The sequence below is a fragment of the Phascolarctos cinereus genome, unplaced genomic scaffold (assembly GCF_003287225.1).
Source record: "Phascolarctos cinereus isolate Bilbo 61053 unplaced genomic scaffold, phaCin_HiC Scaffold_4;HRSCAF=312, whole genome shotgun sequence".
NCBI classification, from domain to species: Eukaryota; Metazoa; Chordata; class Mammalia; order Diprotodontia; family Phascolarctidae; genus Phascolarctos; species Phascolarctos cinereus.
Window position 1 is genome coordinate 96,597,233 of NW_027555847.1, and position 26,010 is coordinate 96,623,242.

The 26,010-nt window shown below is 40.1% G+C and overlaps 1 protein-coding gene and 1 long non-coding RNA gene across 3 annotated transcripts; one reads left to right on the top strand and one right to left on the bottom strand.

Moving 5' to 3' along the window:
- Window positions 1-1,313: 1,313 nt before the first annotated feature.
- Window positions 1,314-16,536, bottom strand: ALDOB (aldolase, fructose-bisphosphate B). The gene is made up of 9 exons (XM_021002242.2): window positions 16,435-16,536; window positions 11,913-12,034; window positions 10,160-10,371; window positions 9,429-9,483; window positions 7,880-8,040; window positions 5,320-5,403; window positions 4,229-4,403; window positions 3,166-3,365; window positions 1,314-1,900 (listed from the first exon to the last, which is right to left on the bottom strand). The coding sequence occupies exons 2-9, from the start codon at window positions 12,022-12,024 to the stop codon at window positions 1,805-1,807; spliced, it is 1,095 nt and encodes a 364-aa protein (XP_020857901.1). The 5' UTR covers window positions 12,025-12,034; window positions 16,435-16,536; the 3' UTR covers window positions 1,314-1,804.
- A 68-nt stretch (window positions 16,537-16,604) lies between these two features.
- On the top strand, window positions 16,605-24,924 carry LOC144456794 (uncharacterized). 2 transcript variants are annotated; one of them, XR_013485890.1, is made up of 3 exons: window positions 16,605-16,787; window positions 18,452-18,607; window positions 22,333-24,924. It is a non-coding gene; the product is annotated as an uncharacterized LOC144456794 (long non-coding RNA). The 2 variants fall into 2 exon arrangements; XR_013485889.1 differs by lacking the exon at window positions 22,333-24,924 and having other exon boundaries at window positions 18,452-20,286.
- The last annotated feature ends 1,086 nt before the right edge of the window (window positions 24,925-26,010 follow it).

A 26,010-nucleotide genomic window follows, 5' to 3' on the forward strand; every position in this document is an offset into this window, starting at 1 on the left:
CCTGTTCTACCAGGGGAAGTCTTCAGGGCTAGACATCCCTCTAACTCACTGACAGATCTGAGGCCTGTTGGTTACTCTCAATCTGATTTAGCCCATCTGTCAAGACAGTTTACCATTGTGTGGCCACTAAGCATACTACAGCTTCTTGGAGCCACAGGTGAGAGTTGGGTGACATGTGGACATCAAATGTGGATGATGAACCCTGCAAAGGGCTTAGGAAACCCTCATGCCAGAAGTGCTACTCCTCCCTAAACTGGGTAAGCTCCCATGGACTATAATACTTTTTTTTGGTTTTGTTTTGTTTTTTTGCTAGGCAATGAGGTTAAGTGACTTGCCCAGGGTCACACAGCTGGTAAGTGTTATGTGTCTGAGGCTGGATTTGAACTCAGGTTCTCCTGAATCCAGGGCTAGTGCTCTGGCCACCTAGCTGCCCCTTGGACTATAATATTTGAGGGGAAGTCAGGGCAGGATGGATGGGAGATAGTCAAGAATTAAATTCTATAGACAAAAAAATGAAAGGCAAACAATGCCAATGGAAAGGAAAAATGGTATTTGTCTGGAGAAACCAATATGGATGTGCAAGCAGTTCATAAAACAACTTGGACTTTAAAAATAAACATAGAGCAGATGAAAGCCAGGCCAGGTCACAGAATTTTCAGGACCTTCACCATGACCTTGATTCTGAAATAGCAGATCAGGGTTTAGAATACAGTCTCTAGCACTTATATATAATTTTGTTGGAAGGCAGGTGAGCTATTTAAAGGGATTGAGTTAAAAACTTTGGCCTTAAGATGAAAGCAAACATACAGTAGGTAAACTGAGGTAGGGCATTGACATCATGAATGGACAGTAATTCCTTAGCCAAGTGTTTACAGTTCTGCAAAGGGACCTACTAGCTTTGTGACCTTGGGAAAGTCACTTTACATCTGCAGACCTCAGTTTCCTCATCTGTCATATGAGATGGGTAGATCATAGGACCACAGATTTAGAACTGGAAGTGACCTTAGAAGTCATCTTATACAACTGCCTCCTTTTAAGGATAAAGTAACAGTCATGGAGAGATGAGTGACCTGTCCAAGGCCAGAGCAAGGATCTGAATCTAGGTCCTCTGACTCAAAAGCTGCGACTCCTTTCCCTGTGCCTCATTGTTTTAAGTCTCTTCCAACTTTGGGTCTGAATTACTTTAATTGAAAAATAACAAAACAGACACAAGTACAGTCAAGGATAGTGTATAGCATTAAATCTACATTGACCATAAACAAATATAGTCAACCATTTTGAAAATACCAAAAGACAACATGACACATGCCAAGTGTTTATAAAATGTTTTATTTATTTTCCAATGCAAGTACTGGTTTGCAGACTGCCAGGACTGCTCGGTAAGAAATGCTCATCAGTCCACAGCTTCTGAGAGGTGTTTCACTGGATGACTGTTATTCATGGCAGAAAAGTGGCATTTAAAAAAAAATACTAATTACTCTTAAGCTGCAGGGAAGGAGCGTCACTGAGACGGGGTTGAAACTGTTATCCAGCTTCCCCACCAGCAAGGAACAGCTTTGTGAAAATTGGTTTCAGGTCCTTAAAATGGGAGTTGGGAGGGGGATTAGGGAAGGGTGGGGAGAAGAAGGGGTGTGTGTGTGTTGTGTGTGTGTGTGTGTGTGTGTGTGTGTGTGTGTGTGTCTAAGTCCAATCATAATTGTCACACAATTTCCAATCTGGGTTGAAATACATTCACTCCTCAGTCACCTCCTAATGACATGTAAAGAGGAGCTGGGACAACGGTGGGGGAGAGATTCCTACGACACTAGTAGGTATAGCTGGGAGTGAAAAGGGACTGGCTGGCAGCAGAACCAGATGAGCCTGAATGAACGTACTGCCCTTTGGCTGCCTGGCAGTTTGCCTGAAACACAAGAAGAAAGGGCCCCTTGGTTAATTAAAAAAAAAAAAAGCCCAGGTGTTTGTCCATGTTTATCAATGCCTGTCCTGAATCTCTTTTTTCTCTTCCTTTAGAGTCCTTAACTTTGGTCTATACAGCTTAATAATAATAAATAATAATAATAATAACTGGCATTTGTACCCCACTTTAAAGTTTGCAAAGCACCTGACATATGCTCTTATTTAATCCTTACAACACAAGCCTGTGAGGTAGATGCTGTTATTATCTCTGTTTTACAGATGAGGAAACTGAGTTGAAGAAGTTAAATGACTTGCCCGAGGTCACCCAAAGTCAGGGTCAAGATTTGTACTCAGATCTCCCTGACTCCAAATCCAAAATTCTATCCATTGCATCACCTCATTGCTTCATTACTATTATTTGCTGCCGCTCTATGAGCCACTTTCTCGTTCCTCATTCCCTTGACAGCAGACTCATGTTCTATCTTATGACCTCTGACATCCTTCTATGTAACTGCCACATTCCTGCTGATGACCACACATCTTACCTTTTGCTTGCATCTTCTCTGTTCTTGACTCTCAAGACCTCCATCTGTATTTCATTATCACTGGACTCACTCCCTGGACCTCACCATCACAGAACACAGCTCCCCCTTAGATTTCTCCAACTTGGGACTCCCTCTGGCCATCACAGCCACTTTATTTTCTGCCTCTATAATTCACCAAACCTAAATTGCTAAACTAGCACTTGGTCCTCACTATGACTTCCCTCTGGGTTCTCGATTCAGAGTAGAAAGAATAATGGATTTGAGGTCAGAAAACCTGAGTTCAAATCCCAGCTCTTCTGTTTACTACCTATGTGACTTTAAGTAAGAACTTTGGGGCCTCAGTTTTTTCATATGTGAAATAAGGGTTGAACTAAACAGTGTATAAGGTCCTTTCCAGCTTTAAATGCTATGTGCCTAGGGTCCATTAGCCTTCTTCTGCCTCTGCTTGACTACCTATCTAGTCTAGACTCTAGTGATCAGCCACCTCATAAAGTCTTCACTAACACTCCAAACTCCCTTGCTCTCTTTAACCTTCCACCAGGTCTGTTGTGCCAGTCCCCCAAATCACTCCCGTTTCCACTTTGCTTTTAGGTTCATGTGCAATGCCAAGCATTGCTAAGGATGTCAAGAACTATTTTGGCGTGTTACAAATCACACTGTAAATTACAGTTGGAAGGCAGAAGAAATAGCCTGGCCAGGAAAAGAAGAGAGCTGGCTTCCTCACCTGAGCCCTCTTCACAAATGCCTCCTGGGTTGCCTTCCTGTTTGCAGCCTTGCCCCCCCAGGCAGCAAGTGCACTGGCCTGCAGGGCTCGTCCATAGGAGAAACTTAGCTTCCAGGGCTTGGGCAGTGGGCAAAGGTTGATGGCATTTAGATTGAGAGTGGCATCTTCTTCACTCATGCCTCCAGATAGAAAGCAGATGCCTGGAAGAAGAGAAAAACCTTGAAGATGAGAGCTGAGCCCAACTAGCCATCACTCACAGGGTTTGGTGGAAGTTGGGCAGTGTCATGCACACATACAAAAGTGAATGCATACTGTCTCTCCATTCCTTTTTTGCTTGATTTATGTGTGAACTATAATATTTGCTGGAGGAAGATGTATGTACTGTGTTGGCTTGGAATATGAGGGATTCTAGAATTTGGGGATAACTGGATAGAGATAGACTTAGCTCATTTTTGTATTCCCCACAGCACCTAGTACAAGGCTCTGTACACAGTAGATATAGTAAAGGTTACTTGAATTGAACAATATTTGAATGGAATGGAATATTATAGAATATTATTATTCCATAAGAAATGGCAAAAGGGATGGTTTCAGAGAAACCTGAGAGGACTTGTATGAACTGATAGAAAGGGAAATGAATAGAACCCAGAGAACAATTATACAATATCAACATTGTAAAGAAAAACAATTTTGAAAGACTTAAGAATTCCAATCGATGAATTGGCCAACCATGATTCCAGAGGCCTGTGGAAGACACATGGTACCTACCTTTTGACAGAGAGGTGATGCCATCAAGGTTCAGAATGAGACATACATTTTGGGACATGGCCAATGTGGATAATTGCTTTGGTTGACTATGTGTATTTGTTATGAGCATTTTGCTTCGTTTTGTTTTCCATTTGTGGGGTATATGGTTTGAGATATCATTGCCAACTCTTGAGAAACGATTGTGACGGAAGGACTCTAAGACTCTTTCAGAAGCAGGAATAAAGAGGCTGAGAAGAAGCCAGACCGACTGGGGCCTGGGGTACATGACAATCTGCGAGAGAATTAAAGCATTTACCTGGAACAGCAGCAGGGACCGTTCGGTGGAGAGTTGTGACAGTGGCCAGAGCCACTTGTTCAGGTGTGTACTTCTTGGTGCAGGCATGTCCAGCTGTCACCATGTTGGGCTTCAGTAGTGTTCCCTCCAAGTAGACATGGTGGTCATTCAGGGCCTTGTAGACAGCGGCCAGGACCTAACGAAGGTGGAGAGTGAAAGGGAATGACGAAACTATTTTGGTTTATCTTCGGCACTCTCCTTACATTATTCTACATTATCCTTACATTATGCTACATTGTAGCACTTCCCATTCTCCTCTACAACTAACTTGTCCTGTAACAACTGGGACATGAATTCTTCAATAACTTTTAGTCCCAACCAGCTCAGAGATAATAATAATAGCTAAAATTTATATAACACTTATTATGTGTCAGGTCCTGGGCTAAATCATTTAGCTTTAAAATTATTATCTCACTTCATCCTCACAATAATCCTGGGAGGAAGGTATTGTTATTATCCTCATTTTACAAATAAGGAAACTGAGGCAAATAGAGGTTAACCAGGGTCACATAGCTAGAGTCAGAGGCAGGATTTGACTGCCCACTCCTGAGTGACTTACAAACATAACGCTACTCACTATGCCTTATTGCCTCTATGAATTCTACCCTATAACAGTTGAGTGGTCAAAAAATCATAGCATACCAGAGCATAAAGCTGGGAGACATCTTAGTTTATCCCTTTCATTTTACAGATCAAGAAATTATAGCGTAGAAAAGGGACGTGACCTATTCAAAGGCTCTGCCTTTCTTTTGTCCTCTCTCTTTTTCTCCCCCTTGTTTTCTCTCTATTCATTATGGTTTTCAAACAGATTCCTTTAAAAGCTGCCTCCTCCAACACACCCATCTCTGTCTATGGGTTTAGGGTAGCCCCTGCCTTAGGTTAAGAAAGTTGGAAAATTATACATTTGCCCTGAGAAGGATAAATTTGGCAAGGGCAGCTTTAGTTTTTGCTGACTGTTCTCAAAACAAAAGAAGTCCTTTTCTGGACTACCTAAATTATTTAAAGTGTATTTTGATAGCAGTGAGAGCATTTCCCTCACAGCCGCAGATTACCTTCTCAGAGACGTACTGGCAATGCTCAAGGTCATGATCTCCATCAGGGATGACTTCTGGCTCCACAATGGGGACTAGTCCATTCTGAAAAGGGAACAGAAGAGATGAAAATTAGGTTGCCCTTTCCTACAGCCCTTTCAGTGAGTGGAGAACCAGTGAAACCAATCGGTATATGATGAAGCTCCTTTGTGGAAACAAAATAGCTGGGTGTGTGTGGAACAACAAATGTAGGAAAAACTCAACAGAGTGAAAATGATCTCCCCTTAGAATAAGTGAAAAGAGAAGGAAATAGCTTCTAAGCTCTAGATTTTATTGCTTACCTGCTTGCTATAGGCCTCTAATGACAACTTTTGGGGGGTACTTAAAAACAATGCCCCCCAAGTTGGATGAGGGCAAATAAAAGTCTTCATTGAGTGTTTGTGAGCCTGACGGGAGAGGGCTCTAGAAAGATGAGACCTTACAGCTTCAATCACTATTGGGCAGTATCCAGAAGCAAATGAGACAAGTAGGAGTCCAGACAAGCTGTCATGCACACCAGTAGCCTCCAAAGCGGTTCTGACACTAACCTACTCTCAGGTGATACATACTGACATCCCATCTCCCCTCCTTTGATTATAAGCTAAGTGACTGCAGAGCCTATCTTTAAATTTTTAGTGCCAAACATAGTGTCTTAATAATAATAGCCAGCACTTACATAGGGCTTTACAATTTGCAAAGCACTTTACAAATATTTCATTTTAACCTCGTAACAACCCTAGGGGTATATGTTAGCATTATCCCCCACTTTACAGATGAGTTAAACAGGTTAAGTGACTTGCCTAAGGTCACACAGCTAGCAAGTGTCTGTGGCCAGATTTGAACTCAGGACATCTCGATTCCAAGTCCATACTCTATGCACTGCATCTTGCACATGGTTGGCACCTAATACACATATGTGTTGCAGTTTAATTGAATTATACATGACTTAGTCTGGACTCAAAACACCCATCAGGAGCTGAGAAAGATTGAGCACAGCCGAAGACTCTTGTAGCTAAAGGAGAGAGCCCTCTTACAGCTTGGTGGCCTTCATGCTAGGCTGCAGGTCTCAATCAGCTCCCTATCACTCTTGCCTACAGCAAACTTCATAGTGAAATCTGAAAAGCAGTTGGATGTTGATTGGCTGTGGCATTAGGAGAAGAGTGCCCAAGTGTGGTGAAATGGTATTAAAAATGAAAAAGGAGCCAGATATGTTTATGCATGGCAGTCATCCCTGCTGCTGGAGAAGCTGAGGCAGGCAGATCATTTGGGTTAAAGGATTCCAAGCTACAGGAGGGCTAAAGTCTACTGGAGGGCCACCAGCATGAAGGGTGACCTGCCTCAGCTTAGATGAACAGAGAAGGTCAAGGCTTTCATGCCAATCGGTGTTGGGATCAGGCCTGTGAGTGGCCCCTGTACTTCCAGCCTAGGCTAGAGAGGAGACCCAATGTCAAAAGAAAGAAGGAAATTTTTAAGTGAGTTTCTTAGCCTGACAGAAAAAAAAATGTACTTAAATTTTTAGAGCAATATGTTGAGGGAAAGGACACACATATGTAAAAATACTTGTAGCAACTTTTTTTTTTGGTAGTGGCAAAGTGGAAACTAAGGTAGTTCTTAGCAATTGGGGAGTGGCTGAACGAGTTACGGAATATAAAGGTAATAAAATACTATTGTGCCATAAGAAATGAAGAAAAGCATGGTTTCAGAGAAACATGGAATGATTTCTATGAAATGATACAGAATGAAGTGTGAAGAACCAGATCAATTTATATAATAACAAACATGGTATAAAGACAACTTTGAAAGACTTTAAAAATTCTGATCAATGCAATGATGCACCATGATTCCAGAGGACCAAAGGGGAAGCATGGTGCCAACTTATTAATGGTGCAGGTGGATTCATGGTGCAGGATGATACACACACACACACACACACACATGTATATATGTGAGTCTGTGTATATATATATGTATGTATGTATGCATTTGCAGATGACTGACCAATGTAATAATTTCTTTTCCTTGACTATGCATATTTTCTATAAGGGTTTTGTCAGGCCTGTGAGTGGCCCCTGTACTTCCAGCCTAGGCTAGAGAGGAGACCCAATGTCAAAAGAAAGAAGGAAATTTTTAAGTGAGTTTCTTAGCCTGACAGAAAATAGTGGGGGCAGGAAGAGAAATGAGAGAGAGAAAAAACAGATTTTTGTTTTTTGCTAAATGAAAAAATATAATTTAAGAAAAGTATATTGAAAATGGAGGAAGAAGGGGCCTTATGAAAGCCATCATTCAAACTGAAAGGCACTAATATTCCTCTGTAAAGGCAGGACTCTAGAGGGCTCCTTCTCCTAAATCCAGAGTCTCAATTGTCACGCACATGAGTAAGAGATCCCTCTAGCAACTGTCATTATGATTTATCATGTGTTGCCCAGCAAGAATGAGGTTGTCATTCTGCCTTTAAACCTTTAGGCTTCTTCAGAATGAGGGACGTGAAACCTGGGAAAGCTGTCATAGGACACCAGTGTCTATGGGAGGCCTAGAGCAATACCTGTTGGCAGATGCTGGCATAGCGGGCCAGCGCATTGGCATTCTCCTGGATGGCCAGGCTGGAGGGACACTGGTCAGCGATCTTCAGCACAGCCCGCCACTTCCCAAAGTCAGCACCATCCTTCTTGTACTGGGCACAGCGCTGAGAGAGTCCATCCAAGCCTGCAAACCACAAAATGGGAAAAAAGCCTTCTCTGAGAAGCTGCTTTGGTGCATGGAGCGTCTAATTGGGAGGCCTAGGGGCTGGAAGTAGCCATTTGGCATCTCATCCTCCATTGCTAGCTCCTTGGCTTCTCCGAACTCAGGATACATTCCCCTGTCCCTGCTCTCTGAGCTCAGTCTTCTCTTTGTGGCTTATATGCCGAAATGTCTAAGCAATTAAGTTGCATATGACACAGATGGTGCTGTCCACACTCTCAATGCCTTTAGCCAAGCCTTAAAGAGTTTTAAGGGCAGGTACAAAAATACAGTCATTTTGGGTTACTCCTGCAAAAAAAAAATGCCCTCTTGACCCCAGCTGCTGGGGAATTTGTGTTTTGGAATGGTATGGGAATGCACAAATTCAGGTAATCTATACATCTAAGCAACCAGCCTGGGGTCAAGTCCAAGCCCTAGCATGTATTAGCCACTTGACATTAGGCAAATTCTCATTTGCAAAATAAACGTAACAGCACTCGTTCTTCCTATCTCACAGGACAGCTGTCAGGATCAAAAGTGAGACTTGATATGACTTTAGCAGATGAGGAAACTGAGACCAAGAAAGATGAAGTGACTTTCCAAAGGCCATATAGGTAGTAAGTGGAAGAGCTAGGATTCAGTAACAGTCCTAGACTTGCTATCAGGTTCAAAGGAGATTTTATGCACAAACACACACACACACAGATCTGTATTGGTATATACATATATACACAGATACACACATGTACATTTGTATGTATTTATAGATACACATACCTACATGTGTATATGTATTATAAATGTGGATTATCACATATGCACATATATCTGTATACATACATATTAAACAATAGCTCAAAATTAATAACCTAAAAGTTAAGTAACAGCTGAAACTAATTAATATTATATACCCATTATGCACATATCTGTATGTTGTATGTACATATACGTACATAAAGTTTACAAAATTATATGTTATATGTGTATACATATATACACACAGATATGTATACTCCTATCCAATCCAAATATATAACACATATAATTTCATAAACTTTAAAGTGCTACAGAAATGTTAATTATTTGAACTATTACTTAACTTTTCATGGTTTTATATCTTGTCTGTTCTATTTAATTATTTTTATGGGCAGTTGTATGTTATTCATCTTTGTGTCCCCCACAAAGCTTAGCACAGGGCTTTGTCCCTAGTGGCTGCTCAATCAGCATTTGTTGTTTGGACTTTTGCTGGTACAAGAACTCCTCAGGTGTTTTGTAAATGTTAGCTGGTTGTGTTTCTACCCTTTGCTCTGATTCGCCTTGTTGCATATCTCACACGTGCAGGGATGCTCCATCACAGGAAGCAATATTCTCACCTTGAATGGCGGTTTCTCCATTTGTTCCTGCCAAGGGAGCACCACCTTGGTCCAGCTGCAAAAAAGAGATTATGAACATTCAGCAGATGCCAAAGAGTGAAGATGGCAAAGATCCTGACTTTCTCAATTCAGAGCTATTCTCATGGCAAGACTCTCCCTAACCAAGGGCACTGCATTATGAGATGATGTTTGTATAAGAAGGATGAATATAGAAATTAAAGTATAGGAGGTATTGGCTGTAAGGAGTATACAGGAGTCTTGTGCTAGAGAAGGTATTCAATCTTAGGTGGTGGCCAATATACAAACCTGGGATTATGGAGATACTGAAAAGAGTTAGGAGAGCTTTGGAGAAAAGACCAGGAAGGGCTAGGCAGGGGCCGGGAACCTGTGGCCTGAAGGCCACATGTAGCCTTCTAGGCTGTTGGTTATGGCCTTTTGACTGAGTCCAAGTTTTACAGAACAAATACTTTTATTAAGGGGATTTGTTCTGTGAAGTTTGGATTTGTACTTGAGGGCCTAGAGGGCCACATGTGGCCTTGAGGTCACAGGTTCCCCACCTCTGGGCTAAGGAAAGAACAGATTTTGTGGGACTAGAGGATAACATAAGATAGGAGAAGAAATTATATTTGAAGGGTTTGCTTGACCTCAGCATTACCCCAGTATTTCATATAGGGAGAGCCATAAACATTTTGGATTCCAGCATAAGTGATGTGTTTACTAGGTGCACTGACCTTGATTCCCACCACGATTCCCTTTTCCTTGAGGATGTCTCTGAACCACTTTCCCTGACTATCCTTCTGATAGAGAGTCTCATGGAAAAGGATCACACCCCCAATGCTCTGGCTGATGGATTTGTCCACAGAGAAGAGGATTTCTCGGAACTGACGGCGGTTTTCTTCCGTGTTCTCTACCTTGATCCTCTGCAGGCGATTGCCCATGGTACCTAAAACAGGGAGCAAAATATGGAAGATGGGGAGAAGAATGCGTCAAAATGGTATCTGAGACCAATCAGAATAAACAACAAGGGGTAATGTGACTTTTATACCTAACTCCCTAGAGCTTCATTGAGGCGGTACAGCAATAATGGACAAGGTTCTGGGCTTGGAATCAAGAAGCCCTGGGTTTGAATTCCACCTCAGACATTTACTAGCTATGTGTCCCTGAGCAAGTCACTTGACCAGTCATTTTCCTCCTTTATAAATTAAGGATGCTAATATCTATGGCACTTGACTCACAGGGTTGTTGTGAGATCATATATGTAAAGTACTTTGCAAACATTAAAGCACTATATAAATGCCAAAGGTCTTTTTGACCTAGAAATCTTAAAACTTCGAACACTCCATGAAAAGGACACACTAATGAATCCCAGTCAAGACCCAGTAGGGGAGCAGGTAGGCTGGGCACGAAGAGTTGAACCTGCCAGCCAGGGTCGGGTGGGTGATTATTTGCTGCTAGCTACAAGCAGGTATTTAAGACCTCAGCATTCATTACTGGTTGAACAAACTGGCTCCTGTGATAAAAGGATTACTGAGTTGGGTTCAATGATTGACTTGAACCTCACTTTCTGTTTGTTGCATTTTCTCCCCTGCTCCCATTTCAGATTTCTGTACTTCTGACTCCAGCTTGGTAACCTGGTCCTGACTCCAAATTGCTCACTTTGCTTAATAATTTGCCAGTGAACTTTACTCTAGTAGATCTGGAAGTAAGGAAGTAAAGAAGTTTTAAGGAAATTATTAGCCCAGCAGAGAAGGCAGTATATATGAACCCAGGTTGAGGGTGGGGGGCAGAAGAGGCAGTGGAAAGAATACACCCTTCATAGTATTCTGTTCAAAGAGACATACAGTACTTGAGGAGAAGAAGAAGGAAATGGAGGACAAAAAATATTCACAAAACTATATAGTGCTTAGGATTGGTGGGGGTGGAAGGACATAGAGAGGGCTCCATCACAGCAAAGGTACGAGACCATGGGGAAGGTGGAAGGATGAGTATTCCTGGCTGTCTTTTTCCTTTTGCAGATTAGTATTTCATTTGCCCCCTGAGTTTCCTACTGTCAAGGAGAGAGGTGGGTTTTGTACGTCTGGGTCTGCTGCTGAGCTGCCTGAAGTACTGAGGTATGATCTGTAAGCAAGTGTGTGCCCCAGTGTCAACAGATACTGCTTCTTTGGTTTATACCTTCCGAGATCTCTCCTTCTTGCCCTGCACAGGGCATGTTTAAGAAGGTCTAGGAGCCTGATAATCAGGTGCTATTGAAGGGAAGGTCAAGGAATCTGATGGAGACCAGCCTTCTTACATGACAAGACAATGGAGTCTGGGCTCCTTCACTCTTAAGTTCCCCCATAAGCCTTTATGTGAACAACTTTACTCTGAGGGTTTACCCCATTTGTGAAGAAGGATGAAGAATGAAACATTAAAGTTTGTTTTGATAAGGATAGTGCCTTTTTAGAAGTTTGTTATGGATTATAGCACAATGTCCCTTGTACTCACCAACAGATTCATCTGCAGCCAGGATGCCTTTGCCATCAGCAACAATGCGTTTGGCAATGTCTGAGAGCTCCTTCTTCTGTTCTGGGGTGAGTGCTGGATAACGGTGGGCCATGGTGGTGGGTCTGGAAGAGAAAAAGAAAGAAAAAAGCGAAATACTAATAGCTGGAAAATGGAGGTATTGGGATCACAGAGACTCAGGGTTGGAAGGGATCTCAGAGACCATCTATTTCCAGCTCAAAATGGAAGTTACAGACATGTAGACATGTGCTCATCATCTTTATCGTTATCATCAACAACAAATGTTTACTATTTCTGTATAGAGAAATCTATACCGGGTGCTGGAGAAGAGAATGAAGTTTTAAGTGAGACCTAGTGGTTCATGTACTCTGTACATCCTGACAACTTGGCTTTGTATTTCTGCAGGGCCTTTCTGGGGAGGAGGAGGCAGGCCAAGCCTTGGAATCAAGTGTCAGTTGCCTAGAAGATTCTTTATTATGAGTAGTTGTCATTTTACTCCCTTAGGGGCTGCACCCTTGAGATGACCAGAGCTATCTTCTCTCAGGTTTAATGAGTAAAATTGTTTCTGGCAGGGTTGTACAAAGACCATTGGACTTGGAGTCAGAAGACAGAGTTACAAGACCTTCATTTAAAAGTTTTGTGAATCTCCTGAGAGCTATTCCAAGAAAATAAATGTCTATTTCATAATCTGGTGGAGCAAAGGTGCCCCAGGTGAAGGGGACTGGATTTGATGAATTTTGGGATCCTTTTCACTTCTAAAATTCTGTAAGTACATCATTAAAAAGTGATGTGGGCAGGACCCTAAACACTTTGTAAACTAGAGAGGTAAATGAATTTCTATATGGCCTACTGGCCATTGAGTGATTTGCAGATCACTCACTCTTCCCAAGACTCTTTGGAAACTTCCATCAGTGTAGACATGGTGACCATTTCCCCCCACATTTTCCAAGACAATCTCAATTTTGAGAAAAGAAAGTATGCTTTAATGAGACTTTTCAAAAAGTATATTCTTTGTTGGACCACATGTCCCAATTTTTGGTTTGAAAATTAGGTATAGCAGTGCTATGACAGCTTGAGGATGTCAGAGAAGAAAGTGGTCAGGATATTTAATTCAGTAAGCATTTATTAAGTGCTTACTATGTACCAGGCACTGTGCTGAATGCTGAGAATAAAAAGGCAAAAAATATATTAATTCTCCTCTTGAAGGACCTTGCTACCAACTCAAGCAACACTCATGGATGTTATAAAAATCTACTATAACTCCTGAAACTTTAAAGATTTTGGTTGGATATAAGGATAATCAATTAATCAACAAGCATTTATTAAGTGCTTATGCAAAGAAAAAAGTGATACAATTCCTGCTGTCAGTGAACTTACATTCTGTTGGGAGATATAAGATGCACATACATACAACATGCTTATATACATACATACATACATGCATGCATACATAAGTATATAGAAAATATATTCAAAACAAATTCAAGGATATTGGGGAGGGGTGTTGTAGTAGCTGGGAGAATCAGAAAAGGCCTCATATAAAAGGTAATGATTGAATTGAGCTTTGAGGGAAATTAGGGTTAAGGAAACTTGATCGGATGATAATAGGCACGAAGGATAGCCAGTGCAAAACATGGAGATGGAAAGAGGGAATGTTAAACAGTAAGAAAGCTGATTTGGCTGGCCTGTAGAAAAGGTAGTAACGTATGATTAGAATGGAAAAAAAGGTGGGGGACTGGGTTCCTAAGGAAAATTATATCGTCTCTATTCCTGAAGAACTTGAAGAAAAAGATGGACAGTCACACATCTTGTATGGTCGAGACATTTCACTTATGTAAACATGGAGAACTGGGGCAGAAGATCTACCCCAGGGCATTTGAATTTAGTTATAAGCTATGATGCTTATATTTAGGAATATTTAGGCTAGAAGTTGCCTGCATACTAATCAGACTTGAAAACCAGGTCTTTGAAAATACCCACTGAGTGATCTTTAACCACAGAGAAAGAACTGAAAGAATCTGTAATAAAAACTGGGCAGCCACTAAACATGATTTTCTGGTGGGCATGGGTTATTTCCATGGATTGCTTTTGTTTTTTTATTTTTGTTTCTCCTCCTGATGATTTCATGGCACTACTAAAAACAAACTTTTTTTCCCCTGAACTTATCTTGCTGGGTTTTAGATAGTATTAAAAAAAAAAAGAACTGGACACAAAAATTAATATAATTCAAAGGAAGATAAAGGGGCTAAAGGTCTGCACTAACATCAGAACAAATATTATCCTTTGTTAATCATATAACAGAGACTCAGGCCAAAGTCCAACCCTGGGAAAGAGGAGGCCCAATAAGGAGGGGTGAAGTTTCCAAAGAAAGATTTCTGAAGCCTCCATCAGTAGCCATGAGACATTTGCATCTGTAATCTCAGGATATCATTTCTTTGAAAATCAGGATGTATGAAATTTGTGTGAGTTAGCCAACATTTACATTTATACCTAGTTTGTGCCAGGCTCTGTCCTAAGTGCTGAGAATAAAAAGAAAGAGGAAAAAAATAGTCCCTGCTCCCAAGGTGCTCATAGTATAATGGGGAAGACAATATACAAACAACTTTGGACTGCAGTAGGGAGCCGCTTGTGGCAGGGAGACCAACCAGGAGATGTGAGGTAATGGGGGTCTGCTCAACAGTGGTGGCTGTGTGGGTGGAAAGAAGAGAATTTGGCCAGAGTTAAGAAGTTGTGGTGGTGGGGAGGGGAGAGAGAAAGAGAGAATGGGGAGTCGAAGATGACACAGGAGGACTCGGTGAGGGGGAGGGAAGATAATGAACTTGGAGTTTGAGATGTCTGCATGATATCAAATTCTAGATATCTATTAGGCTGTTGGAGATGTGAGACTGGAATTTAGGAGAGAGGTTAGGACTGGGAAAACAGATCTGAGAATCATCAGCATAAAGATGATAATTTAATCCATTATTGAATCCATTGGAGCTGATGAGATAACCAACCAAAGTATAGAGGAAGAAGAAGATCCAGGACAGAACCCTGGGGCACACCAGTGTGTGATTTTGTGTAGAGGTGTTAGGATGTGGAGGAAAGTGCCCCGACCTCTGTTATTCCATTCACTTTAGAGATGTTCAGGTCAAATAAAAGGGAGGTTAATGTAGATCCTTGCTTTTTATAGTAAAAATGTAATTTAGAATCACACACATTTGCTAGAAGCCACAAGCCAAAATATGGTGGGGAAAGGAGGAGAATTTGAACAAAACTCCATTTTCAAGTGATAAGAAGCTACAACTCATGAACTCATCATTCTCAGGCTTGTTTTAGCAATTAACTTTATATTATATTATTATTCACATTATTGATACTATTAAAAAAAAACTTGACTTGGAAGGCAGCTTTGGCAATAGAGTTGAATAACAGACTTTCAGAACTCTTTAAGGCAAATATTAAATTATAGAATGGATGTAGCTTGACTACTTACTTCAAAGAGTTCCTATTGATAAGGCACTTTGTAAAATGCTTCAGAAATATGACCTAATATCACAGTGGATTGAGCACCGAGCATGGAGTCAGAAAGACTAATCTTCCTGAGTTCAAATCTGGCCTCAGACATTGTGTTATCCTGGACAAGTGACTTAACCCTGTTTGCCTCAGTTTCCTCATCTGTAAAATGAGCTAGAGAAGGAAATGGGAAACCACTCCAGTGTCTTTGCCAAGAAAACTCCAAAAGGGGTCACGAAGAGTCAGACATGACTGAAAACGACTAAACAACAACATATCTTGTTCAATGCTCTCATTTTACAGATTGGGAAACTGAGGCCCAGAGAGGCAAAGTGATTTACCAAAGGTTACAAAGCTAATCAATAAGTAACAGATCTGGGACTAGAACCCAGGACCTTTGATGTGACAGCCAAATGATTTTCCACCTATGTCACACACATCATCCTAGACTAAAGACCAGGAACATTAGGTTGCTTTTTTCTAATCTACCTATGCCATATTAAAAAAAATCACTTCTCTCCGTATTTCAGTTGCTTATCCATGGAATGGATACTCATGAGATGGATAAAATTGTTCCTTCATCCCAAGCCTTGTCCTCACAGGGCTACTACAAAGATGTTAATAGTCAGCAAAGACGTGTAGTAGAGAAAGAAGGAGAAAACTAGATTTATCAGGACGCTAAAATACAATCAAAAGAAGGAACCTTTCTTTATGTTGGATCTCTTCAGTCTGAGATTCTGAACCTTCTTCATGTTGCTGACTTTTTATGAGTACCTTATACGTTAACCTTTTGCATTTAGTAAGACCTCACAAAACACCCGTTTTTATAGGATTCAAATATAAGGAGGGGAGAATAAAATGAATGTGCCCTGTTAAGATAAGGTCATTTTAGCCTGGTTGGTCATCCCAGTAATATTCAGCAAAATGGCTCAAAACATTATTGCTAGTCTCTAATGCACTTCTGGTTCCACAGTTTGAAATCCAGTAATACCCAGGAACTTGTACTTACTATTTGGTGGAGAGAGTCTTTGAGTGATGTTAGAAGTTCCTGATGAGGAGGCAGCTGCCAAATAGGACGAATCTGGGAGTGTGCAAACGTTTTATAGTGCTCCAAGCAAGGGCCTTTTGTGTTTTGTTTTGTGTGTGTGTGTTTTTTTTAACTTTTGCCCTTTCCTCCTCTCTCAACACAGTGGGGAGGGAGGTGTCTTACTCAGCACTTTCACTTGGCTCATCAACAACCAATCTTGCCAGTCACATTAACAGAAGCCTCATTTAGAATCCTCAAATGTTTGAGTTGGACCTCAGAGGTCATCTAATCCAAAATTCTCATTTTACAGAGGAGGAAACTGAGGTCCACAGAGAGTAAGTAGCTTACTCAAGATCATTGCTAGTTAGGGGTCAGTTCTCCTGACTCTCTATCTCTTGGTCTTTCATCCATACCTCTACTATCATTCTCACTTCTGCATTTTAATTTGTCTCCTGAATTGGCAGCCCCAAAAAACAAACATAACTCCCCCAAGGAATTCAAAATTATGGTCTAATCTTCTGTGCCTCTCTAATGGTACTACTTTCCCAGATGCTGTGCGATGGCTCTTTCTATTGGCTTTGTCTATGAAGGAAGCTAAAATTAGATTAAAGAAAATTTAATTATTTTGTTAGAACCCTTCATACTTCCTTGGACAAGAGGAAAAAGCGGTAGAATGCTATCTCCTACTCAGTGTGTTTTCTGATCCATTTCCTCCCTGATTTTGTATTTGCTCTATGTGTATATATATTTATACAAATGTGTGTGTGTTATGCAATTAAATGTATACGAGTTGTCATTTCCTCTCCCAAATAGAATGTAAAATTTGAAGTCAGTTATTTTTGTCTTTAGTATCACCAGTGTATGGGAATACAAAGCATAAAGTGTCTGACACATAAATTCTCACTGAAATGAATTAAATTAAATTGAATTAGAAAAAATATTGAATTTGTAATCAGGCACCAAACAAAAGAATTCCCTAGGAAGTTTCATTTAAAATTGCTTCTGTGAAACTGATGGATATCTCTCCAATGGAAAGGGGAATAAATTGACATGAAGGCTATAACTTTAGAGATTATGTGGGGTAATAAGCTATTCATGTTAACAAAAGGAAAAGGAAGGTTGAAGCGAGACAGCTTGAGATTTGGAGAGAATTTTCTTGTACAGAGCATTGTTAGATTCTGAAATAGTTTCTTCAGGATTTAACAGAATCTTATTCTCTGGAGGTCTCATATTGATTCTGAATTGTTTGGGACAATTTAGGTTATGGTTTTCTTTGAAGGAGAAGGGAAAACTAGCTGGCTTCTGAAGGTCCCTCCCAAGGTTCCTCTTACTTATCATATTTAGGTAAATCTTAGCCTCTTTTTCTCCTGTCTATGATCCCCCAAATCCAACAAATATTTGCTGAGTAGGTGCTTTGTATATGATGGCCCAATAGGTAAAGGACCTGTGAGATTCTTTAGTTTGGTTGAGAGGTCATATGGTGTAGTGGAAAAAACAGAGGATTGGGGTTCAGAGAACCTGTTCTTAACTCTACCATTTACTGTATATGTGGACAAGTCATTTTGCTTCTCTGTGTTTCTGTTTCCTCATCTGTAAAGTGAGGGGATGAAACTAAATCATTTCTAAGGTCCCTTTTCAGCTTTCAATCATGTGAACTCCTTTGATTAAAGCAGGAGTACTGTGCAGGAAAAAGAAGTGGAGTATGGTGCTGACTGGAGAGTCTATCAGTCAATAAGCAATTATTAAACAATTCCTATGTGCCAGGCATTGTGCTAAATGCTAGGAGTGGGGGATGGTGCTGGGAAACTTTGTCTCGAGCCTATAACCTCACAAGGAAATACTTTGCAAGAAGATGCCAGGCTGTTCCTTTATTAAGCTTTACTAGATGCATTAAGACCAACACAGCAACTGTCATCCCTCAACAATTTATAACCTTGGACTATATTAATGAAGAAAGAACTCTGTGCCTGTGAAAACTTATCTTCTTCCTTCTTTTCAGAGGGGGTATTGTTTCACGTGAACAGCACCCATGCCACACATGTCAGAAGAATGTAAAACTCCCTGCTAGGGCAGTGGCCAGTTCCAAGACCATCCCCTCCAGCTCAAGAACTGTTTGGCAGGATCAGCATTTGAAGAGGTGCCCAAGGCTTGATAGGTAACTAAAACTCAAAGGTCAGAAAAATGATTTTACTCGCTGAACCTTATAGAGCAACACATCCTGGGCAGACACAGCATGTGGAAAGAGAGAGCATGTGAATGGAATAAAATATTACTGTGCTATAAGAAAATATGTGTACAATGAATGCAGAGAAGTATGGAAAGATCTACATTTACTGATGCAGAGTGAAGGGAACAAAGTCAAGAAAACAACATATACAATGACTACAACAATGTAAACAGAAAAAAGCAACCACACACCACAAAAGTAAATATAACAAAATTATAAAGATTCAACAGTATTCAAATGAAGAGATATGAGAAGACATTCCCTAACCCAGCCCTGTATAGAAGTGAGATGTCCCTACTTTTTTATTTTTTGGTAAGGCAATCAGGGTTAAATGACTTGCCCAGGGTCACACAGCTTTAAGTTTCAAGTGTCTGAGGCCTAATTTGAACTCAGGTCCTCTTGACTTCAAGGCCAGAGCTCTATCTACTGCACCACCTAGCTGCCCCCCCTTTTTTTCTTTCTAAACAATAGTATTTGTTATATGGGATGGCTTTCTGGGAGAGGGAGGGATACTTGGGATAACTGTGATGATGTAAGAAAAGAAGATATTGATAAAAATTTATTTTTAAAAAATGAAGGTGAGAGAGAGAGGTGTGGGGCGGGGAAAGAGAGAGGATTTCCTAACTCAGACAAAGAAAGTTCTAAAATGAGCAATTATGAATTCAAAATTCAGCTTTAATCCAGAGATTCTTAACCTTTTTGTTTAGCAATTTGGTAAAGCCCAAGAACACTTTCTCAGAATAATGGTTTGTTGTCTATATTCATAATTTAAGAAAGTGCTAAATTTCAGTTAGAAGTTAATGAAAATAAAGGTGTATTTTTTTCCCTCATCTAAGACCAGGGACTATTTGAAATCTACCCATAGACTATCACACCCTCTCCCCTCCCCACTCTCTGGGTTCATGGACCCAGGTTGAGAACTCCTGCTTTAGAACCTTCCATTTCCAAAGGTAAATTCATAAGATTATACATGACCATTACTTTTCTAGCCTCTTTGCCAATATCCCTATCTTAAACCCGCCCTATACCCTCGATAGCCATAATTTCTGATTCTAATTATTGTGTACATCAACTAAGAAGACAAGATGCATATTTTTAATAACCTCTATTGGGTCCAGCTGACATATCTCAATACACATGGGTCTTTTTGAGCACAAGCTATGGGCAAGTAATGAGAAAGGAACTAATATGTAAAAAGAGGCTATTGCTATAATGACTTTCAACACTGAGATTCTGTTTTTTGGTGACTGACTCAGCTATGGCAATTAAAATGGTGTTTTCCCATCCATCATCAACTGGGCAGAAATTGTCTGAATCAGTCATGTGACAAAGCAACTAGCCCAGTGCCTGGCATATGGTTGGAACTTAATGAACACTTATTCAGTTGGACTGAATTTGATCACAAAACCTCAAAGTTAGAAAGTACTTCTCAGAGGCCATTTTGTCCAATCCATACCTGAAAATGAATTCCTTCTACAAGACACATGACAGGTGGTCATGTCATCTTTGGCTGAAAGTCTTCAAAGAAGGGAGGCCACTATGAGGCATCTCATTCCATATTGGATAGCTCAAACTGGAAGTAAATTTTTCATTTTATCAAGCATAAATTTGTCTCTTTGTAAATTCTACCTATTGCTACTAGTTCTATCCCCTTATACAAAGCAGAAGAAGACTAATCCTTTTTTCATATGGTAGCCAGCTCTTCAAGTACTTGAAGGGAGTTTTAACCAGGGGTGTGCAGGAGCCAGCTCATAGTGGCTCTTGGGAGAGGCAATTATTAAATTTTCAGTGCTAATATTTGTGCTCAGGAAATTTGTGGCAAAATCAGGACTTCACTTATTGTTTTGTTGATTGTATACACTTAAGAAAGTTATAAAGAAAATGTTAATAATGCAGATTAAATTTAAAAGTTTTTTTTTCCTGGCAAGTTGGTTGTTAAATAGTTATCTGAACATTTTCCATTCATGAGTTGTTCACTGGAGTGGTGAAAATCATCACACCATTATCTTTACCTCTGGTCACATAGGTATGGCTAGAGAGATACAGGGGTCGTATCTACATAGGTCAAGAGAAAAATAGGGTATTAAATTTGAAAGATGGAGTAGAAAGATGCCTGGATTGGGAGTCAAGGGATCTAGGTTCTCTTCTGAGCTCTGCCATAAACTGAGTATGTGGCCATAGAAGAGCCACTTCTGTTCTCTGAGCCACAGTTTCCTTACCTGTAAAATGGAAGAGGTAGGGAAGTAGAGTAGATGAACACTGAGCTCCAAGCTCTTAGTTCTAAAATACAATTTCTATAGAACTTTTCATTTGTATAGTGATTTCACATAAAGTTTCTCATTCAATCATTCTGATAGAGATGTGATTTTCATTCCTGGCAAAGGCAGAATACAAGACAGAATGGCTAGAGTAGAAATAGAGGTCTTGAAGGAAAGGAAAACAGGATGTGAAACAGGAGGGATATTATGGTCAGGACAGTGATGGGGAATGGGGGTCAAGCTGGAAGGGGCTATAGGTAGGAGTAGGAGGGCTGGGAAGAAAAGACTGGAAGGAGAAAACAATTCACATTTGCAAGATAAAGGAGTTTGTGTTGTGTGTGTGTGTGTGTATGTTGTGTTGTTATTGTTGCTGCTGTTGCTTTGCCTGTTCATATTTTATAGACTATTAGGGCTGAAAAATACCTCGGAGATTAGCTTGTTCAATCCTCTCTTGCTTCTTTTTACTGTAATTTGAAAATTAACTATATTTGAAAATATATATGTTATGTATATGTATATACATACACACATACATGTACATATACATCACATATATACATATGCATATGTATATTTAACCTGATGGCCAGCTTCTTGTTGATTACCTTCTCCCTACTTAGTAAGACATCAGCCAATATGGTAGACCTACAATCAAGGGCTTTCCAGCTTAGTTTAAGTAAATGGTGTTTGCATTCTATTGACACAATCTACAAGAATCCAGGGTTATCTTCGTACTCTTCATCTATATTAAAGGTCTAAAGTACAACTTTAGTGGAAGAATCTTTCTAGATATTTTATATTTTTTTTTCCTGGTAACTCTATAAGATTAGACTTTCTAAAATAGCCTGAGCGCTGTGATGATGCTTTTATGAAACTTTTGTTAAAAGATTTCATTGTTTCAGATAACATGTAGTTAGAAATTATAATAGCTAATTCATAATGATACATTTGAGCTTTAACATATCTTAAAATGAAGTTATCTTTATACATATTATAAAGGCATATTTTGGGAGGGTAGATTTCACATTGCACCCACACTTGTGACAAAGAAAAACAATTATGCATCACTATCCCATACAATGACCACATCTGAAAATATATACAATATTCTGACCTAATAGTCCCCTGCCCTTCTGTTGTCTGTGGGGAGATATATTTCAAATGCTATTTGCTGGGACCTTCACTAGCTTTTCAGCTATTCAGCATTTGACTTCCTTATAGTGATCTTTTCATTTACATTATTGCAGTCATGTATATGTTATTCTCTTGGTTCTGTTAATTTCACTTTTCATTAATTTATATAAATCTAATGTTTCTCTGTTTTCCTTATAGTTTAAATTTACTACTATGCAGGAATATTCCATTACATTCTTATACCATCTTTTTTTTTTTCAGCCATTCCCTAAAAGAAGCCAGTCTAAAAAGAACTAGAAATTCTGAAGAATGAAATTCTGAAGATACACATTATCCCATTAAGGGATGGCACAAGGGTCAAAGGAGAGGAAGTTTATGCTTTCTAGTATGCTATGCACCGAACACATACCCATCCCATTAGGAACTACATTTCCTGTAAGGCCTTAAGTCCCAAAGATCACAGACTATCAGAGTTTGAAGTGGTCATCTGGTCCAGCCTACACTCCCCAAAGAATCCCTCTATATCATGTCCAACCAATGGCCATTCAGCCTTTGCTTACAGATCTCTCATGCAGGTGAGCCCACTGCTGCCTGAGGCAGCCCATTCTGTTTTTAGAGAGATCTAATCATTCTGCAGCTTTTCCTGACATCCAGCCTAAACTTACCTCTCTGCTTCTCCTACCCATTACTCTGACCTCTGGGGCCAAGAATAACTGAGCTAATTATTCTTTCACAGTATTACTCTCCAAATACTTGAATACATTTATCATGCTTCCCCCAAGTTTCCTCTTAACATTCCCAGTTCCTTCACCAACATATAGCAAGGAGTCAAGTCCCTTTTCCATTCTGATTGCCATCCTCAGGACATTCTCCACTATTCCATCCACTATCACTATTTCTTCTTAACTATAACTAAACACAGTGCTCCAAGTGTGGTCTGAAAAGGGCAGAGTTCAGTGGGACTATTGCTTCCTTATTCCTGCAAGCAGTGTCTCTCTTAATGTAGTCCGATATTAAATTAGTTTTTTGGATACCAAGTCATAGCATTTTATACTGAGTATGTCATCCACTAAAAACTCCAGATCTTTTGTCAGGCAAACTGTTTTCTTGAGCCCAAATGTAAGATGTTACATTTGCCTCTATTAAATTTTATCTTGTTAGATTCAACCCAAGGTTCTAGCCTGTCAAGATATTTTTAGATCTTTACCTTACCATCCAGTACATGTTAGCTATCCCTCTTGGTTTGTTATCATCTAAAAATTTGATGAGAGCAATGTCATATCTTTACCCAAGCCATTGGTAAAAATGTTAACTATAAAACCAAGTATTTATCTCTGGGCTACTCTATTAGAAACTTCCCTTCCAGTTGGCATCAAAACATTAATGATCCTTCTAGTGTTGTCATTCAATCAGTTCCAAATTCACCTGATTGTATTATTTTTTAGCCCATATCTCTCAGGCTTGCTGGAAGGGGTCCAAGACTTCAAATTTCCAAGAGTCATTAATGTGCCTTTGAATGAATGTCAACACAACAAAGGTACAAGTGGGCAGAGGCAATAGGAGCCAGGTCATGTAATGGAGGTGTCACTCGGTCATGGCATCACGGATAGGTTAAATGATCAGGCTGCCACATAGGCTCCAAGCTAGTAAGTCAACAAAGTGGAGGAAATTGCCAGCTTCTGCTAGATTGCAGAGAGCTTCAAATAGGAACCGAAGTGAGAAATGAGAGATGTAAGCAGAAGATGTTCAAAGCTACTGAGACTTTGCCCTGTTCCTCAGTTTCCTAGTAGGAAACTGGAGAAGATATGGAGCAAACTTCCTTTCCAGCTGATCCTGGGGAAGAGAAGAATGAGAATGCACTCTTGTGGGGGAATGGTTGCTAGGAGCATTTCTGCGGTTTTGTTTGTTTTTCCCTTTTTCTGCCACTGTTAAATGTTTTTTGCTAGCTCTATGCTATGCCCAAAAAGGGAACGGAATTCCTTGGCAAAAGAGTTGGTCCCCATTCACGGGGTGAGCATTTACCTCAAGAAGAGGTCAGATAACCACTCATCAGGGATATTATAAAGATTCCTGTTCAGGTGTGAGTTGAACTAACCACAATATTTCTCAGGTCTCTCCTAACTTTGAGTTTCTCTTGACCTTGAACACACTACCTGCTTTGGGGGCTCTCAGCATGTAAAATGGGGGTGGGGAGAAATAGGAAGACAGGAGTGTTCACTCATAACATGAATCCCACTTGAGAAGCCACGAAAAATATGAGGTGGCTTTATAGCTTTCTCATTACCCTAATAAAAAAAGGAATGTTTGAACATAATTATATGTGTAGACTGTAAAATTGCATTTCCAGCTGTGAGTCATGTTATACTCTCCTTCCTATAAAGGAAAATCAGTCCCTACCTAGCCCAGGCACTTTCCAAAAAGAAAAATACACTTTTACACCAGTTATTTGTAAGTCATTTGTAAGGCAGAGAGTACATAATTACAAAGTACATTATTATTGTCCAGAATGAGTGAGGGGTAATGGAAAAAGAGCTGCATCTAGAATCAGAAGGCCTCGGTTCAAATCCCAGACTGTCATTTGCTTGACATATGAATTTAAGTAAGTCACTTGAAGTCCCTAAGCCTCAGTTCCTTCCTCAGTGAAGTGGGAATAATAATTGTTGTACTTCCAAATGGCCCCAAGATTCTCCCTGAAATAAAAGCCCATCATTTTAACAGGAACATGTTTCCAGGGATGCTATATGAATGAGAGTCATGGAATATACCTCCATCTCTGAAAAACTCAAGTCAAAGGTCAGTCAAAGAGAAATGGTGAAATGCAATGTGGCCAGGAGTAGAGTGGCAACATCCTCAAGGAAGTATATAGCTCAGGAATGTGTGTATGTATGTCAGATCTAGAACTTATGAGCTTTTTGCCTTTGGTGTGTGCATTTCATGTGCTGAATACTTTAGTGCAGCTGTCTCTTTTGATACACTTCAGAACCCAAATGTATGAGTGCTGTGGACTGGGTGTGCACCTATCAGCTCCAAACGTTCAACCTAGAGTCTTGCTATATGTGTTAGTGCATTTCAGACCCAGAATCCTAAGGGCTGCAGCCTGCATGTGTGCGTATAAGATTCTAGATGCAAAGGCACTACGGTCTGCAATTGTGCATGTCAGACTCAGGATTCAAGAGTGAACAGAGAGTGGATATGGCAGAAAAGGTTAAAGGGAGGTCTGAATCGAGCTGTTATTTCTCTGAGCCAGCCACCCACTTTTCAAATTCTCCCCGTCTGCCTGTTTACTGCCTTGTCAGTGCATTCTCTTTGCCTTTTGCTCAATAATCTCAAAGTCCAGCTTTTCTTTCCCTATCTAATCAGGGTTGTTATTTACTAATGTCATTTATGACCCCATCCTGACGTTTCTTTTTGCATTTAGAACAGATTTTACTCCCTCCTTCCTATTTTAGGTCAATTAATTGTACACCACATTAGAAAGTTAACTAGTATAATGGAAGAAGCCCTTTAATGGGAGTCAGAGGATTTAGGTTCTAATTCTTGACACTAGCTTTATTAGCTGCATGGCTCGGTTTTCTCATCTGTCAACTGAAAGTAATAGTCACTGCTCTGCTTGCTACCTCATAAGGCTAGTATGAGGATCACATGAGATAATGTAGGCAAAAGTGCTTTGAAAGTGCCTTTGAAATGTTCCTTTCTGTCTCTTATAGTTATATTATTTTAGTTCAATTCAACAAGCATTTACTAAGGACCTATTGGCTTGGCAAACAACAGATATATTACTGTCTTCCAGGCATGATTAGAACAAGCATTAGATTTGGAGATAGAAGACCAAAATTTGTATTCCAGCTCCATTATTCACTACTTTTCTGACCTTGGACAAATCAATTTATCTCTCTGGGCCTCGGTTTCTTCACCTATAAAATGAGGCGAGGTGAATGA

Excerpts from the sequence above, each read along its gene's own strand:
- ALDOB (XM_021002242.2), bottom strand. The coding sequence starts at position 12,024 with ATGGCCCACCGTTATCCAGCACTCACCCCAGAACAGAAGAAGGAGCTC. Across the intron at positions 9,484-10,159 it reads GAATCGTGGTGGGAATCAAG|CTGGACCAAGGTGGTGCTCC; the intron begins GTCAGTGCACCT and ends TCTTTTTTGCAG. Across the intron at positions 5,404-7,879 it reads ATGCCAGCATCTGCCAACAG|AATGGACTAGTCCCCATTGT; the intron begins GTATTGCTCTAG and ends TTCCCTTTTCAG.